At 47.8% G+C, this 18,990-nt stretch overlaps 1 protein-coding gene across 4 annotated transcripts in view; it reads left to right on the top strand.

Annotated features, from left to right (window-relative positions):
* The window catches only part of MAN1C1 (mannosidase alpha class 1C member 1), a 147,731-nt gene that overhangs the window by 78,834 nt on the left and 49,907 nt on the right, over window positions 1–18,990 (top strand). The window contains exon 3 of one of the 4 annotated variants that reach the window (XM_068967323.1): window positions 7,455–7,485. The exons of the other annotated variants lie outside the window; for them this stretch is intronic. Coding sequence (XP_068823424.1) covers window positions 7,455–7,485 — 31 coding nt within the window. The remainder of the gene's footprint in view (window positions 1–7,454; window positions 7,486–18,990) is intronic. 4 annotated transcript variants of the gene reach the window in all.

Raw genomic sequence — 18,990 nt, 5'->3', positions numbered from 1 at the left:
TACTCCATCTCTTTTTTCCTTAAAAAAAAAAAAAAAGGTGAATGTAGTATATGCCTATTGTAGAGAAATTCAAAATTCCAAAGAACCAGAAAAAAAGGCTCCTGAAGTTGCATCACTCAGGGTGACCCACGGTTTCATGTGTCTCTCCAGATATGTCTTCTTTCATGAAAAATGCATATATATGAATATGTATTTCTACATAAATGGAATAATATAAAAAGTACTGTCTCGTTATCTGCCTTTTCCGCTGAAGACTTAAAGTGTTTTTCTGATCACCTTTTCAAGCTGTTAAACACTAGCGACTGTATTGTCACGTTTATGGCACTGGAGTCATCTGCTGTATGAACATATCCATATATGTGTGTGGCTGGATGCTCAGTCGAGTCCTACTCTTTGCAACCCCCTGCACTGGAGCCCTGCAGACTCCTCTGTCCGTGGGGCTTTTTCAAGCAAGGATCCTGGAGTGGGCTGCCATATCCTCCTCCAGGGGTCTTCCCGACTTAGGGATCAAACGCATGCCTCTTCTGTCTCCCGCATTGCAGGTGGATTCTTTACCCGCTGAGCCATCTGGGAAGTAACACATATACACACACACACGTAGAGGTTGTGTCTATTCACACGTTTATGTATATACATCAGTTCAGTTCCCTCAGTCGTGTCCAACTCTTTGTGACCCCACAGACTGCAGCACAGTACGTATGTATATGTATATACATTTTATATATTTTTTTCTTATCTTTCTACTGGACCTTTAGGTTATTTCTGATTTTTTTTGCCATTCTTCCTAAGTCAGCTCACTAATCTTGGCATACATGTCCTAATATTTTCTTAAAATAGGTTTTTAGAACAGGGCTAGCTAACATGTGCAAGCATTCACCACATGGCACTCTCCTGACTGCTTTAAATATATTATTTGTTGAGTCTGAGTCTTACAAATAATTCTGTATAGAAACATTTACATTTTACAGATGAGGACAATGAAGTCCAGAGAGGGCGTGTGCTTTGGCCAGGGTCAGACAGCCAGCATTGCAGAGCCACGTTGGAACCCAAACTCTCTGATGCTCTAAGCTTTGATGGAAAGGGTTGGGTCTGTATAGCCTTCCGTTGCATGGTTTAATGGCACCTGTCCCCCGCTTCGTCTCCTCCAGCTCTTTACTCTGTGACTACCTCACCCGAGGCCTGGTCTTCTCAGAGTCCCGTCACCGCCACCATCGCATGATAGGAACAGGACAGGAAGAATCAGTGAGTGTTGGGGTGCCATTCTGCTATGATGTAGATGTGGTCCTCAGTCCCTGGGACATGCCTTCTTGGGAACGTTCCAGAGAGAGGAAGAGTTGACCAGAGGCCCACTTTTGGGGAGCCGTAAGGTCTCTGACAGCTCAGCAAGGTTGGGCTACAGGCTGGGCTGTGGTATGGCTAAGCAGAGTGTACGCTGTGCTCAGAGGCTCTGTAACTCCTTCCAGAACTCTTCCTTGTGGGAGCCCGGCTCTGGCTGGGGGAACCCTTGCAGGCCACTCTGGGGGAGTTGGGCATGCGGCAGGGCTGTTAGCTATTTGCTTGGTGATAATGCTGCTGGACTGGGCTAATCTGAGGCTGACCCCTAGAAGCTCAGGCTTGTTTTGCAGGAACTCACCAGCGAGCACCAGGACAGGCTCGTGGCCCCAGGGTGAGGCCCACTTCACGTGTCCCTCACTAGGCCGGGCTCATCCTCAGGGGATCTGCCCTTGGGGAATAATCAGAGGTCCAGTTGCCTCTGAACTTGAAAATCTGCCTTGGAGCTGGGGCTCCGGGTGCGGCTGGTCCTGATACATAAGCAGAGCAAGGCAATGCCTCTCTCTCAAAGACTTGAGCAGAGGCTCAAGGATTCCCGCCTGGGCCACCTTGCAGGGAAAGTGCGTCTTGGCCCGGCAGAAGAGGTTGATGAGACTTGCGGAAGAGACTTGCCCTCCACTGGGCGCAGCTAACTCCTCCTGATTTATCCATAGATTGAGCTTGATGATCTGACTCATATTCATTCAACTAATCAGGCGAGTTATTTCTGCAATTTAGGTCTTCAAATAAGTGCCTTTGGCTGCTGAATATGTGATCAGCCACAGATTTCTCATTCTTTAAAACCCAGGGAGCGGAAATGCCAATGTCGAAAGCCATCCCACGCAGCAGAGATTACCAGAGAGCTAAAATCAGGCTGTTCAAAGCTCTGGCCTCTCGACCTCCCATCACGGGGCCACTTGGCCTGTCAATGCTCCATGCAGAGTCTAGGGAGGGGGTCTTTATCCATAAAACCTGGAAGGATGGCAATCAATAGATAATCTGCTCACATTCTTTTCTCTTAACCAGAGAATTGGTTTGCCTCTGCAGTAACTTGATCTGGGGAAGAAAATGCAGTTGAGGGCTTCAAAAAGGTGTGGGCCAACTGGGAAAAGCTACTGCAAGCTTTGAGGTTGGGAAGGTCAGCGTCTGTTCTCCCTGCCCGGAACTTTGCTATAACCTTGAACAACAAACTTCACCTCTTCTTCCTTATCATTAGCCTCAGAGTCGTCACCAGCCGCCAGGCCCCTGGTACAGGGAAGCAGTCATTGTCGGACAGAACTTATTGATTCATTCATTCGTCTGTTTATTCCACGAGCCATGGTGGTGGGACTCCTACAGGGTTCCAAATATTGGATTAGATGCTGGAGATTTCAGAGAGAAACTAGCTCTGGGTCCTGGCCTGACACAGCTCGTGTCTCACGGGGAAGACAGCTGCACACTGTTAAGAAGCAGATGTTAGGAAACAAGTGCTGGGAGTGGAAAGGAAAAGACCTCCAGCCCCTGCCCCCAGGGCAGGCACTCAGCTTGCCTTTCCTGTCTGCGGGTGATTGCAATGGACCACATCAGAAATCTCAGATCAACTATTAAAGAGAAGCTGTTTCTGTTCATTTCTCTGTGAAGCGCTGTGTGTGTGCTCAGTCACCAAGTTGTGTCTAACTCTTTATGACCCCGTGGTAGCCCACCAGGCTCCTCTGTCCATGGGATTTTTCAGGCAAGAATACTGGAGTGGGTTCCTGTTTCCTCCTCCGCAGGATCATCCCGACCCAGGGATCGAACCTACATCTCCTGCTCAGCAGGCAGATTCTTTACCACTGTGAAGCCTCAGATGTTGCAGATGGGTGGGCCAGAGCTTGACTTATGGAAAAGGCGTCCAGGCATTGTTGACAGCTATGCTGCAGACCTCCGATTCTTCCTGTTTCCCAGGGCCAGGAACACAGATTTGCCCCACAGCACAGAAGAGATGAGGGTGTACAGCCAAAATAAGTATTTTGGGGCAGAATCCTAAGAGCGTGGCCTGAGATAACAAGATATACTGGAGCTGAAACTCTCGACAGCCTTTCGTCCTTCCAGGCTGATGGTCTTATTTTATTTGACCTCAAAACTTACATGTTTTTAAAAAACATATCTACTAGAATAACATAAGTGACTCATTTCTTTCCAGGTGGTTCCTTTGAGAGGCCAGCTCATATTCCCGAGACTGTCCAGCCTCAAGCAGTTCTAACCTACCACCTGAGAGCTGCTTTTAGAAGTCAGTGCCTGAACCGTGCATTTTCACATCCTGCTAACTTGTTGCTCACCAGACTGGGAACCCAATAAACTCTGTTTCTAGAAAGTAGGCCTTTGCCTGCTGCTGCACAGATTCAAAACCTGGGTTTGGATTTTGCTTTGCCATTTGTTGCTGTCATTACTTTGGGGAAATCAGTCAGCTTTCCTGAATTTGTTTCCTCATCTGTAAAATGGGCGCAATATCACCTCACCTGGTTATGGTGATAACACATGAAAACACCTAACGTAGTAAAAACAAGAGAGCTGTAATACTCTACCCCTCTCTCCCCACCTCTCTGCTCCCCACCCTACCTTATTTTTGAGATATATAGTAGAAGGAACACTAGATTGAGTCAGGCAGGAAGCCTGTGCTTGGCCAGGAATTTACTTCTTAGACCCCAGTGTCCCCATCTGTAAAAAGGGGAGGGCTGTGCCATGCTTAGGTGCTCAGTCGGGTCTGACCCTTTGCAACCCCATGTAGCCCACCAGGCTTCTCTGTCCATAGGGATTCTCCAGGCAAGAATACTAGAGTGGGTTGCCATGCCCTCCTCTAGGGGATCTTCCCAACCCCGGGATCAAACCCAGGTCTCCCGCATTGCAGGCAGATTCTTTACCAGCTGAGCCACCAGGGAAACACAAGAATCCTGGAGTGGGTAGCCTATCCCTTCTCCAGGGCCTATCCCTTCTACCTTCTCCCATCTTCCTGACCCAGGAATTGCATCGGGGTCTCCTGCATTGCAGGCAGATTCTTTACCAGCTGAGCCACCAGGGAAGCCCTTCAAATGGGGAGACTATTTCCTAACCCTGACCATCCTTAAAGGGTTAGGGTTATGAAGTTAGTGCCTTCTCCCCCGTTGAGTTCAATTCCACTTATGTTTTAAGTCAAGGATGCCCAACCCCCCGGAGGCTGCAGACTGATATTGGTCTGTGGCCTGTTAAGAAGCAGGCCGTACCGCAGGAGGTGAGCAGCAGGCGAGTGAGAAACTTCATCTGTATTTACAGCCACTCCCCATCACTCCCATTACTGCCTAAGCTCTGTCTCCTGTCAGATCAGTGACAGCATTAGACTCTCATAGGAGCATGAGCCCTTGTCAACTGCACGTGTGAGCGGTCTGGGTTGCATGCTCCTTATGAGAATCATCCAGAAACCACCCACCCCTGCCCACAGTCCATGGAAAAATTGTCTTCCACGTAACCTATCCCTGCTGCCACAAGGGTTGGAGACTACTGTTAGGAGTGACATACTCCCCCCCATAAAGTTTAGCAACCAAGAACTGCAGAGTACATCATGCGAAATGCCAGGCTGGTTGAATCACAAGCTAGAATCAAGATTGCTGGCAGAAATATCTACAACCTTAGATTTGCAGATGTCATCACTCTAATGGCAGAAAGCTAAGAGGAACTAAAGACCCTCTTGATGAGGGTGAAAGAGGAGAGTGAAAAAGCTGGCCTGAAACTCAACATTCAGAAAACTAAGACCATGGCATCTAGTCTCATCACTTCATGGCAAATAGATGGGGAGAAAGTGGGAGCAGTGACAGATTTTATTTTCTTGGGCTCCAAAATCACTGCAGACTGCAGTGACTGCAGCCATGAAATTAGAAGATGCTTGCTCCTTGGAAGGAAAGCTGTGGCAAACCTAGACAGCATGTTAAAAAGCAGAGACATCACTTTGCCAACAAAGGTCTGTATAGTCAAAGCTATGGTTTTCCCAGTAGTCATGTATGGATGTGAGAGTTGGACTGCAAAGAAGGCTGAGTGTCAAAGAACTGATGCTTTCAAATTGTGGTGCTGGAGAAGACTCTTGAGAGTCCCTTGGAGTGCAAGGAGATCAAGCCAGTCAATTCTAAAGGAAATCAGCCCTAAATATTCATTGGAAGGCCTGACACTGAAGCTGAAGCTCCAATACTTTGGCCACCTGATGCAAAGAGCTTACTCATTGGAAAAGACCCTGATCCCGGGAAAGATTGAAGGGAAAAGGACAAGGGGGCGGCAGAGGATAAGATGATTATATAGCATCACTGACTCAATGGACATGAATTTGAGCAAACTCTGGGAGATAGTGGAGGACAGGGGAGCCTGGCGTGCTGCAGTCCATGGGATCACAAAGAGTCAGGCATGACTTAGCGACTGAACAACAGCAAGTAATTTTGTTAGACAGTATAGTTAACAAAATAATGATAAAACAGTATTAAAACAAAGACAGTTCTTCTCAAATCTTATGTAATTATATTATGCTTAGAGGATCGATAATACTTTCTTAATTAGAAGAAAAGGATTAGAGTTAGAAGGATTAAACAAGAATCATATGACAGTATTTTTGGGGGTGGGGGGATAATTGTTTTACGACAACATGAGCAACCATAAGTATACATGTGCCCCCTCCCCACTGAACCTCCTTCCCACCCCCACCCCATCCCACCCCTCTAGGTTGTCACAGAGCACCAGGTTGAGCTCCCAGTGTTATATAGCAACATCCTACTAGCTGCCTGTTTTACATATGGTAATGTGTATGTTTCAATGCTAAACTCTCAATTCATCCTGCCCTCTCCTTCCGCCACTGTGTCCACGAGCTCTTCTCCATGTCTGAGTCTCTATTCCTATAGAGATCCTACAGACATTATTTGTTTTTTTTCTGACTTACTTCACTCTGTTTAACAGGCTCTGGGTTCATCCACCTCACTGGAACTGAATCAGATTTGTTCTTTTTTATGGCTGAGCAGTATTCCCTTGTATATAGGTACACAACTTCTTTATCCATTCATCTGTCCTTGTGTGTTAGACAACTGCATATGTGATCTTAGGACCTAGGGGGTGGGGAGTTCAATCCCAAGACAGTACCAAAGAGCCACTGTCTTGGAAAGTATCTGAGAAAGTCCCTAGTAGATTTCTTACTCAGTCAGCATCACCTGGAATTTGGACACTTGCATTTTCCTGAGCTTAGGAACTTGGAAACCCACAAATCTTCCCAGATGTGACCTAGCCAATGTGCATTGCCGCGCGGGAATCCAGGACCTGCTGAACTGAATTGTCACGCAGCACTAAGCAAGGGCGGGCTGGTGGGGTGCAAGGTCATACTGCCCCCACAAAATAGCACCCGTCTTGGTCAACTATAACAAAAATACTACAGAGTGGGTGGCTTAAAGAACAAACCTTTCTTTTGCACGATTCTGGAGGCTGGAATCACGATCAAGGTGCTGGCAGATTAATTGCCTCCTTGAGGGCTGGCTTCCTGGCTCATAAACGACTGTCTCCTCACCGTGTCTTCACAGGGTGAAAGGGGCAAGAGAGCTCTCTGGAGTCCAGTCCCATTTGTGAGGGCCCCACCCTCGTTACCTAAACACCTCCTCCCAGAGGCCTAACCTCCTAACACCACCATGCTGGGCATTAGGATTTCAACACATGACATTCGGGGAGGCACAAACATTCAATCCATGGCAGCACCCTTGCCCAGAGAAAATCCTAGGCTTCCATGTTCCAGGCAGGGTACAGTTTTCCTGATCTGAGACATGAAAGGCCAGTATAGATGGTCTCCCTGCTGCTTTGGTTATTCCTAAGATGGAGAGGCTTGGATTATAGGTGTTTTTTTCTCCTTTCCCAGAGACGAAGGACACTTAGGGACCTGAGGCAGCGTGTAGAGGAGGAAACCAGAGATCAAGCAGGCTGGCTGAATTTAGAAAAGCCCAACAGGGCCACCTTTCTATATTGCGATCATAACAGGAGCAGCTTCAAGGCCTCTGTGTTGGCGTGTAGTAGGTGCTCAATAAAGTATGAAGACGCGATGAGTGAGTCCCATGGAAAAGAACAGTACAGATCAAGCCTAACACTCTAGGGGCTCACAGATAGTTCTTGTCCACCCCACCCATCCAGATCTGAAGCCCATGCTCTTCACCACAGCTCTGGAGGGCTGTTTAATTGTGTCGGTCAATCAGACATGGTTGCTGCCCTGCCCTCTCGGTTTCAAGTGTGAGAGCCTGGGATTTGGTGGGGGAGGAGGGAGTGTGGGGAGGCGGTGGAGAAAGAGTGCGTGAGAGTTCCCGTTGCTTTGCACCCTCACCGGTACTTAACATTGTCTCTCCCTCTTTCTCTCTCTCTTTTTTTTTTTTGCTGCACTGGGTCTTCATTGCTGAGTGCAAGTTTTCTCTAGTTGCTGCGAGTGAAGGCTACTCTCTAGTTGCAGGGTGTGGGCTTCTCGTCTTGATGGCTTCTCCTGTTGCAGAGAATGGGCCCAGAGCCCACAAGCTTCAGTAGCTGCAGCCCATGTGCTCAGCAGTTGTGGCAGAGGGCTCTAGAGCTTGGGCTCAGTAGTTACGGCACACAGGCTTAGTTTCCCCATGGCATGTGGGATCTTCCTGGACCCCAGAGTCAAACCGGTGTCCCCTGCATTGGCAGGTGGAGTCTTAGCCACTGGGCCACAAGGGAAGTCCCTTGTCAATCTCTTTATTTTCAGCCCTCCTTAGGATGGGGCAGGGAGACATTTTTTTCTTTGAATTCTTAAAATATATTTATTTATTCTGTACTTTCGTTCAGTCTCTCCTCTAGGCTAAGCACAAGAAAAAATAAAGAATAATCATGTCATGATCTGCGCTGCCCCAGGCTTGCGTCAGACAACTGAGGTGTGAGTGTAGCCACTTTCTAACTTTATTAACCTTGGATGAATTCATCTCCCTGAACCTCAGTTTCCTCATCTGTAAGAGGGGGTTGGTACCTCAAAGAAGGGTGAAGAGTAACGTCAATGACGTGTAGAAGGGCTGCAAGGTGCTCAAAGAGTGTTAGCTGTGGGTATTGTCATTCCTGCATTTTGCCTGCTAGCTGACACATGGTAGCAGGTGCCAGAGGTTTAAGAAGAAATATGAGAGGAGAATTTAACAATAATAATAACTTACATTTATTGAACACTTAACTGTGTGCCAAATGCTATTCTAAGTTCCTTTTATAAATGACTATTGACATTAAAAGTTCTATTGATTTCTGTAATTTTTTACAAATTCGGGAAAGGCCACTATGGTTGATTTTCACTGCAACACACATGGTTACATGTGTGGGAACCTAATGGCTTCCTGGGAGTATGATTCTAGAACTTCGGAGGTAGTGAGATGGAAACTAATGACATGTATTTGGCCTCTTCATGGCTGCTGGGTGATCTTCATGTGCCTGCCCCTGTCCTTTGTTCAGAACCTGAGGGCTGATGACTTAGAAAGATGAAAAGAAATGGGTACTTAAACAAAGACCAGTGTTTGGTGTAGTCGGAAGGGCCCCGAGTGAGTGGCTCCCATTCATGGATTCTTGTCACTGGCATTCGTGGTTTTCGGAAAGTTCTCTCCCCTTTCTGGGCTTCAGGGTGCCCATTTGTTTGGAATGCTGAGCTCCATGTACCAGTCAGCTACTGCTGTAGGACAAACCATCCTGAAACTTAGTGATTTAAAACAAAACTATTTATTATTTCTCACCAGTCTATGGGTCTTGGCTAGGCTAATTCATGAATCTGTAGTCAGTTGCTAAGTCACTTGGGAGCCCTTTGGTCTCAGATGGATTTGGGTGGATTACCTAACTTGGCTGCATACGGACCTAGACTTCTCTTGACAGAGACAGGTGTCCAAAAGAAAGGTGGAAGCATGCATATCCTCTTAAGACCCATGCTTACAAGGTACACCATTACTTCCTTCATATTCTGTTGGCTAAGCAGGTTAAAAGGCCAGCCTGGACAAAGGGGTGAGGAGATGGACTGAAGTCATCTGCTAAATCACATCACCAAAGACATGGGTGCAGGGAAGGGTGAAGAATTGGGAATGTTTTTGCAGTTGACCACACTCAGATTCCTTCCTGTTCTAAAATCTCTAAAATCAAATAGCGCATGGATCAGACTGAGAGGAGGAAGGCCAGTTCCCATCATTGCAGGCCAAGGACTAGACAGGCCTTTCCTGGATTTGGGATGAATTGCCCAGGTACCCAATCAGTGTTGGTGCTGAGCTCAGCTCCAACTGGACAGGCCTAAAGGACATGTTCTCCTCAGTCACTCACGCTGCATTCAGTGAGCCCCACTGTGTGCCAGGTACTGAGCTAAGCCCTGAGGAGATAGGCTAGCCCCTGTCTTCAAGGCACCCACCCTCAGTCCCTTAGGATAACAGATGCATGGAACATTATAACATAGGACGCAGGTGTTTATAGGGTCATGGAGAAGGCACCCCCGGGCTTGTTTTAATACAATACCAGTGACCTCCATACAGCCTGGGCTTCCTTCAGCAGATCCAGGGGCATGTTTTCAGACCACAGATGAGTCAGGAAGCGTTAGGGCTGATAGTTCCATTTAAACTCCATGGCTGCAGAGTTACACAGCCCCGCTGAAACCCCTCTGGCACTGGGCAGCCAGGAAACGGAAAATAGAACAAGGTGTTCAGAGCGAGCGTGGGAATTCGATTAGTCTCCTCCTGTGCTCTAGGACCGGCTCTGTCTGCTATTTGCAGCCACAAAACAAAGCTACAGGTTACCCGTGCACTTGCGAGCCTCTGGGGCTTCAGAGGTAATTATGTAAACCTTCACGTTTCCTACGAGCCCCTCCTCAAATAGACACCCAGCTGGCATTTTTCCTTAAATATCACTCATTATTTTTAAAGGGGGAAAATGTTGGTGGCATTGAAATAGATCACACTTTAAAATGCAGAGTAGCAGAGAGACCGTTCAAATTATTCTCTTAATAGAGTTCTTCAGAGTGAGGAAGTAATGAGGGAACATAACCGCTCCTTTTGTCGTTTGAGCAAAGTCTAAGAACTGCAATCCATTTGTCTGCAAATGTGTCTCTTTGGTACAAATTGCAGCAAGCAATCCATTCCCAGGGTAAATGGTCTTTAATTAAAGTCAGTCTTGGTGAGGGTGAGGGGTAGGGGAGGGTTGTTTGAAGCCCAAACTAATATGAATCTCCTCCTCTTCAAAAACATATTTTAAAAAAAGAATTATTTTTTAAAATTACCGTTTCCCCTTTACTTGATAATTAGGGAAAAGCTTTGTTTATAAGTGAGACTATTCTTGCTCTTATTCATGAATAAAAATTTTGGTAGTGAGGGCTCTGAAAAGCAACAGGAAAAATTTCTGTAGCAATCCTGGTAAAAAAACACATCCTCAAGCATTGATTTTTGTAGCTGAAGTACATTATGTGTTTTGCATGAGCTTTTGAAAGCTTAGATAAATGAGGTGGCTCAGAAAGCAGATAAAAAAAAATGCAAGGAAATTATACCGATCCAAAAGAAGATAAATGTCCACTGATTCCCAGATTAACATTTTAGACTCCTGTGTTTTTATAGGGGAATTTTTGCAATGCTGATAACGTGAGATTGGTTTACAGTGTCACATACCGGGTAGAATCAACAAGGCCTTGTTGGAGTTCTCGGAGTCAGCTATGCTTGAGAGGAAGTAGAATTAATGCAACAGCCTGGTAGTGCCCTGGCCCCCTTTTTAGATGGGAGCACGGCTCCCAAGAGGCTCCCAAGATGACATATTTTAAAGGCGACATTGACCCTTAAGGTCAATTTTCAGTATACACTCTCTGGGTTGTAAGCGATAAAGACTGAAGCCCATTTGGTTTAACCCCCAAGGACATTTACTAGATGACTTAGTTTAAATCACTAGGATTGGATGGACTTCAGGCACAGCTTGATCCAGGCATCAAATGAGGTCACCAGGGCTCCCATTCCCCTCTGTCTCTGTGCTCTACTTTCTCTCAGTTGGCTTTAGCCTCAGATTGGCTGTTCCTTAATGGTAACAATTTGGCTGCAGCTACTTTATCTTCCATCCACTCAATTTGTGTATGGTATAAAAGAGCCACTTTTTTGATTGTTCACTTGAAGTCCCAAGATTAGCTCTAATGGGGCCCATGGTTCTGTCTGTCCCTAACGTATCCTTAGGTCCAAAGGGATGAAAGGTATGGGTTGGCTGGGGTCTAGATCACTCATTCCCATCGCTGGGGGTCTAAACAGTCCCACTCCATGAAGAAGGACATGAACTAGGGGTGAGAGAGAAGAGGAGGCACCCCTGAAAGCAACTTGGGGACCTGTTCACCAAAAAGACGGGCAGATTCTGGCTGTGAAACCTCAGATTTCTGCAACATCAACCTTTCATTCTTTGCTTCAGCAAATACCTGAGATCCCACAAGTCTTCTGCAGCTAGGTGCAAGGGTTATGGGGGTGTTGAGGGGGGCTCAGGCCCTGTCCTCAGGAAGCAAACACGTAGTCTGTCTTGTGTGTATTTGTCTGCTCAAGGTGCTGAAACAAAATACCGCAGGCCGGATGGCTTAAGCGACAGAAATTTATTTCTCAGTGCTCTGGAGGCTGGGAAGCCCAGGATTAAAGTGCAGCTAAGGTGGGTTTGATTCTGAGGCATCTTCTCTTGGTTTGTAGGCAGCCACCATCTTGCTGTGTGCTTACATCTCAAATGACTTCTCTGTGGACTTACGGAGCAGGAACAGGAGCAAGAGAGGGTTGGTAGGGAGAGAGAGAGAGAGAATGCACAAGCTCTCTATAGGAGCTCTAATCCCATCAGATGGTTCCACTCTCATGACCTCATCTAACCCTAATTACTTCCTGAAAGCCTCATCTCCAAATGCCACCACATTGAGGGTTAGGGTTTTGGCATGAAGTTTGGAGACACACAAGCATTCAGTCCAGTGTTGTCCAAGGCAGCTGCTCTGGCTCTGGGCATCATGCCCACACTTCTGCCAGCAGTAGGAGAAAAGGGGGGAGAGAAGCAATGTCCCTTCACTTTAAACACACTCTCCAGAAGGTGCGTACCCCACTTCTACTTACATCCCCAAGTTTCTTCCACTTATATCCCCAAGTTACAGTACAAGTTGGAACCTGTGTGCATGCCTACACCTAGTTGCAAGGGAGGCTGGGGAATGTGGTCTTTATTCTTACGGCCACGTGCTCAGAGAAAATTGCAGTTTCTGTTTCTATAGACATCAAGATAGAATGCACGTTAGGGGAGCACTAGCAGTTTCAGCCATACCTACATGATTTGCTCTTCTTGACAGGCCACTCCTCTTTTCTTCTATATGTCTCTCAAGTTCATTTTTAAAATCCAGGCTTATACTCTGCCTTCTCCATGAAGTCTCCTTGATTTAAACCCCAGTTGAGTCAGTTACTCTCTTTTTTTACTTTCAAATCAACTACATTGATGTATAATTTTTTACAATAAAATACACCCAGTTTTAAGTGTACTTAAAAATTCCATTGTTAAGTGAAAGAACATGACACAAGAGTACACACTCTATGATTCTATTTATAAGAGAATAACAAAAATTCTCAAAATTCAGTGCATCTTGAGAAGTGCTTTTAACCATTACCAAAATGACGATCCTCAACCAGTCCATCCTAAAGGAAATCAGTCCTGAATGTTCATTGGAAGGACTGATGCTGAAGCTGAAGCTCCAATACTTTGGCCGCCTGATGCAAAGAACTGACACGTTGGAAAAGACCCTGCTGCTGGGAAAGACTGAAGGCAGGAGGAGAAGGGAACAGCAGAGGACAAGATGGTTGGGTAGCATCACTGACTCAATGGACATGAGTTTAAGCAAGCTCCAGGAGTTGGTGATGGACAGGGAAGCCTGGCGTGCTGCAGTCCATGGGGTCACAAAGAGTTGGACACGACTGAGCAACTAAACTGAGCTGAACTGAAAATCACAATACAGAATATTTTGTCCTCTGAACGTTCTCTCACCCCGCTCTGCAGTTGATCCTTCTTCAACTTCTGGCCCAGATAGTCACTGATCTGCTTCCTGTCACTCTGGTTTAGTTGGAACCTTCTAGAGTCTCTTATACATAGAACCGTAGAGTGTAGTCTTGGTGTCGTGTGCTTTCACCTAACATTATGTCTTAAGCTTCTTGCACATTGTTGTATGTGTAGCGGTTTGCACTTCTTTATTGGTGAGTAGCATTCCACTGTATGACTGTTCCATAGCTGGTTTTTTCCATTCACCAACTGATGAATATTTGGGTGGTTTCCAATTTGGGGATATTACAAATAATGCTATTTTGCATATCATGTACAAGTTTTTGTGTAGGTGTGTGTATACCCAGGAGTGGAACTGTTGGGTCATGTATTAAGTGTATGGTTAACTTTGTAAGGAGCTGCCAAACTGGTTTTTTCAAAGTGAATGCACCTTTCTTCATCCCCACCAGCACTGTTCAGTTGTTCCCCATCCTCGTCTCTCTCTTTGGTTCTACTCTGGGAAATTTCCTCAAGTTTATTATCCAGCTCTTCTGTAGGGCTTTTATTTCTTGGCTATGTCAAGAAATATGTCAGACTGTGTATTAATTTCCAAGAGTTGTTTTGCTTTGTGAATGTTCTTTTTTGAGCATCCTGTTCTTATCTCATGGGTGCAACATTTCCTTTTGTCTCTCTAAGGATATGATTTTTTTTTTTTTTTGTAGTTTTCTCCTTCCTGCAGAGTCTGTGTCCTCTAAATATGCTTTTCCTGTTCATTTGAGTATATGTATGTCTATCGCACATGGGAGTTTTCCCTAAAATGTTTAGGGACCCTTGGCTGTGTGCCTGTTAAGTGGGGGCCAGGAAAGAAGGTGGTTGGGGCTCCAATGTGGTGAGTGAGTTTTGTTGGCTGATACCTCACTGCAGGGTGAGGCAACAGGGAACTCTAGATAAAGGTCTTTGCCTTCTGTGGCTGCTCAGCGTCTGCTGAGATGTTTCCATTCTCTTCTCTGAGAGTGGACTCTGGGCTTCTGTTTGATGAGAACCAGGTAGGCAGAAGTGCTAGGGGACAAAGTGGGGCAGTCCCAAACCCCCATGCTCTCAGGATGCTGTCCCCACCTCCACCGGGTCTCCCACGGTCCAGAGACCCTCTAGCTTACCCCCTCTCAAGACTCAACCCCTAGTTTTCTGCTGGGATGAGAGGAAGACCTTTTCTTGGCTGGGTAGATGTAGGAGAAAACAGGTCTTACTGCCTTTTAAGATGACTTTCGATAAATCCTTCCAGAGATGCCTGGTCTTGCCACCAATTCCAGACCCTGTGAGGTTCTCTGGTATAGGCCTGATACATGTGCTTTCAGCATCTTGGCATAGATTCTGCTTTCCCGGCTTTGCTAATTCAGTGTTACACATCTCTCTCTTTAGCAGAGGCCAAGATTGTTGCTGTTGCCTCTCCTCTCTTTTGTCCTTCTAAATTGATATCTTAAAAAAAAATTTTATACTGTTGTTTTAGTGGAGTTTCAGGGTAGGGATAGAAATAGAGGCTAATGTATTCATCCAACCTACTCTCCGTAACCATAATCCCTTGCTCTTCTAATTGCTTGGAGCCTTCACACCATCGTCTATAAAATGGGGCAAATGATCCCTGTCCTGACAACCACCCAGGAGCCTTTGTAAAGATCAAATGAGTTTTTGTGTAAATATTGGGTCTGCCAAAAAGTTCATTCAGTTTAAAGTAAAAACAAAAGACATTTTTCGTTTTCACCAAGAACTTTATTGAACAACATATTCACTAACTGAATGAACTTTTTGCCCAACCGAATATTTACTAGTCACCTATCAGGGTTCTAAGTGATGCTGAACTGAGGGTAGAGGGGACCTTCTAAAGGTTGGGGCTGGAGAAGAGATCATCCCAGGCTGAGGGATAATCTAGCCCTCCAATGACACTGTATAACACATACTTGCAGACCTCACTGGTATGTAACACTAAGCTTTTATTTAGCCTGGGAGCCTTCAGGGCTTAGCAGCTCCAGATTGGGTCAGCTGAGTGACTCTGCTCGTCTCAAGCAGGACAGCTGACTGTGAACTGTCCTAGGAAACCTTGGCTGGGACAACTGGTCAACTCAGCTCTGCTCCACATGTCTCTCCTTTTCAGGGTCTAGTCCCAGAATGTTCTCACAGTGATGGCCACGCAGGTGTTTCTCCAGGCCTCTGCTTGCACCACGTTGGCTGTCACTGGCCAAAGTTAGCCACGTGCCTGAGCCCCGAATAAGAGGACAGGGCAGGAAAGCCTGCTCAGAGGGCAGAGGGCATGCATACAGGGAGAAGTGAGGAACCAAGGCAGCAATGCAGCCCTCGTGCCACGAGTGTCCCCGTGTGGCTCTGAAACAGAGTGCGCCCCTCCCTGCTTCAGGCTTTCTTTCCCTAAACCCAGAATACTTTACCTAAACCAGAAAGCTGGGGTCCTGCCACTCTGATTTTGCATTCAGTTGAAGGAGTCAGTCCTTTACATACTACTCAGAAGAAAGGCTCTCCATCTCTAAAACAATCAGAAATAATCTCTCCGATAGAGAAATGCACTCCCCCAGGCTTGGGCTGGGCTGTAGATCACAAACAGCCGATTTAATCTACTTAATTATTTGATTCAATCAGAAGTTAGCTTAATTGTTTTCTTGCTTCTCACCTCCTTTGAATCCATTCTGGAAACTGATGATGTCTTTAACATCAGCCCAGAGATAAGCATTTCAATTGGGAAATATAATTAGCCAAGGAAAATGAACGTGGGTGCTGCCTTTTGTCAAAGCACCATTAAAACCCAGCTCTGGTCAATACCAACGTGGTCTGAAGACAAAGGGCACAGCTTGTTCCTCTCATGACTGGAGAAGAAGGCCCAGCAGGAAGAGGGGAATTAGGCCTCTTGAGGTCTTAGAGAAGGAGGTTCATTCGTTCACTCATGAGGCATTTCCAGGCCAATTCTGGGCTGACAAAAGAGATGCAAAGATGAGTTGGCCAAGTCCCTCACCCCTAAAGAGTTCTCCTTAAAGGGCCCACACGTCATTGTGACATATGCAGTGCAGAAAATAAAGAGGAAGGAGCCTACTTCCGTAGCACCGCAGAGTGGGGAGTAACCAGCTGGGCCCTGCGACGTGAGCTGGGGCCGCTCAGACAGGGGAGAGTGGAATCGCCTCCTGGGCGGAGGGTGCAGCATGTGCTAAGGCACAGAGAGCCCGGAGCTGTTGCAGAGGCAGCTTAGAGAAGGCCGGGTACCCTCGGGCCCCCTCCCCTCCCCTGTCTCGCCCTTCTCCCCTTCCCCACCCTCCTTCTCCACCCCACCTTGCCTTCCAGCAGGAGTTCTGGAAGGATTCTACTGAAGTGTTCGCTTGAACAGAAGTTTAAGATGTATAGCAGTCTGAAAGCTGGAGGGTGGATTCAGGGCAACTGAGAACAACAGACGTGTGTTCCAGGGCTGAAGAATAGGCAGGCGGAGGTGGGGACATTCTGGGCAGAAAGGACAGCCTGGGAGGAGGTTTGGCAGTCCTGTGTGCTGCCCTGAGAGTGACTGGAGCATGAAAGGAGAGGTGGGTAATGAGCTGCCCGGAGGGCGGAGGCTACATCGCAGAGGGCCTCTTAGAAGGTAATTGGAGACCCGCTCGTTGGCCTTGGCCTCCGGGATGGGGGACCACAGACACGCACTGCCTGAGCTGTCGCAGCTGCTCGGCCCCTCTCCTGCCAGTCTCGCTGTTTCAAGCTCCACGTGCTCAGCGCAGTGGGCGCTGGTTGGCTGGGATCTCTGCCTGAGACTGAAGGCTGTCTGGCATGCGGTGGGGTGGAGAGGTTACCTGGCCAGGCGGCTCCTGCACCTGGGAGAGGGAGGGAGGACCCCCTGCTGCCGGGGCCAAGGAGCCGAGGAGCCACCACACCTGTGCCCACCTGGCCCCTATTCACTTTGACCTTCAGCCATCCTTACAAGGAAAACTCAGCCAAGAGAGACCATGAGCTAGCAGAAGTTGCCGGGCCCTGCCTCACGCTGAGACGCCCACCCAGCTGTCTACCAGATCGCCCCCTGTCCGATCCATGCCCCTCGGGTTTTAATGGAGTGGTGATCAGCACGTGTGCAGTTCCGTCTGCTGCTTTTTTGCCTGGTAGGATCCGGTAGCCTCCCTCTTTTGCTGCCCTCCCCTGGTGGTCCCCTTCTTGCTGGTGAGGCCGCTGGTGTAGGGAGAGAGCACCACTGTAGCCATTAAGGCTGTGGCTACTGCTTGCTTGCCGTGTGACCTTGGACAAGTTGTTTAACCTCTCTGAGCCTCCATAGATCACCTGGAAATGGAGATCATATGACCTCAGCTGGAGAACTGACCAAATGCTTGGTCTAGCGCTCGATATGTAGGACCTTCTAAGCAAGTGACTGTGTTTATTATGAGACATTCACAGGGCACAGCTCAGATTACTGCCTGGTGCGTTAGCTGGGTTACCCTGAGCACCAGTCGTTGAATCTCCATGAGCTTCAGTTTCCTCCTCAGTGGAATAAGGATAAGTGTATTCCTCAAAGAGGATATACGGCTCAGACAGGTTCATTATTGTGTGAAAAGACTGTGGAGATGGATGCTTTTTGTCCTTGTCATTGCTTCTTCTCTGTCTCTCCTTAGAGCCAAGCCCAGGGCGATAATGATCACCCATCAGGTGATCTGAGAGCTCTTCACATGCCTTCCACTGGCGCCGGCCAGTGGGCAGCAGGCAAAGGTGAGGGCTCGGAAGGTGGAGGAGGTCAGTGTCTGCACCCACTGCCTGAGCACGGGGCCACGGGGCCGTGTGTACAGGATGAGGTGGCCCTGCCCCAACTTCGGGCTCCAGACGCTGGGGGTGGGGCATTCTCCATCCCTACTTCCAGCCTGTGGGAGAGGAAACCCTGTCCGCAAAAGGACATGTAATGACCGGATCCTGGTGAAGTTGTCTTTGGCTGGATCCAGCTCACCACATCACAGACCACTCAGGCCTTCCTCCTGTCTCCTCTGTGGGTCTCAGCATCAGTCCTGGGCTGGGGGTGCAGGATGGCTTAGAGGCAGGGTGAAGTGTGAGCCTCGGCCACCGACACAGGCTTCCGTCCCGAGCCCCTTCCTTGCAAGCTGGCTGGCGGAATGCTCAACTGAACGAGGCTCTTCAATCTCCCAAGATAGCAAGCATGTGCCCTGAGCACAGAGCCTGCCAGGAGGACCTCAAAGAAGGATGTGGGGCTGTGCAGAGACATGACAAGGTTTTGATAACAGTGTCTACCTGACATGTCTGAAAAATCAGACGTGCATCTTCCTGGCAGGGCATGCAATTTCCTGCTAATGAGTTGTGAGAGGCTGGAACAAGTTATCATCAGGGAGGCTGGGCTGACTGCTTCCCAGGGGAGCAGAAGCCAAGAGACAGAAGCCAGGCCCCAGCCCCCTCCCTCAGCCGTTTGAGGAGCATCTCTGCCAAGGGGCAGAACTGAAGCCCGGAGTGAGGGTCTCCAGTCCAGGTCAGGATCTGCTGCTGGATCTGGACCCCTTGCCCGGAGCATCTCCTAGCGCATAGCTGCGTGCACACCGCCCCCCCCCCCACCCCCGCTGCAGCAGGAATCGGACAGAGGGCCCTGCCCTGCAGGCTCTCGGAGCGATTTGAAGCTGCAACACCAGCAATGCGTTCCCTCACGTCTGTCATCTTATTAGCCCTTCACGACACTCTGCATTAGAGAAA

Source organism: Capricornis sumatraensis, chromosome 3 (assembly GCF_032405125.1).
Source record: "Capricornis sumatraensis isolate serow.1 chromosome 3, serow.2, whole genome shotgun sequence".
In the NCBI taxonomy this organism is placed as follows: Eukaryota; Metazoa; Chordata; class Mammalia; order Artiodactyla; family Bovidae; genus Capricornis; species Capricornis sumatraensis.
This window is presented reverse-complemented; position numbering and strand designations above follow the sequence as displayed.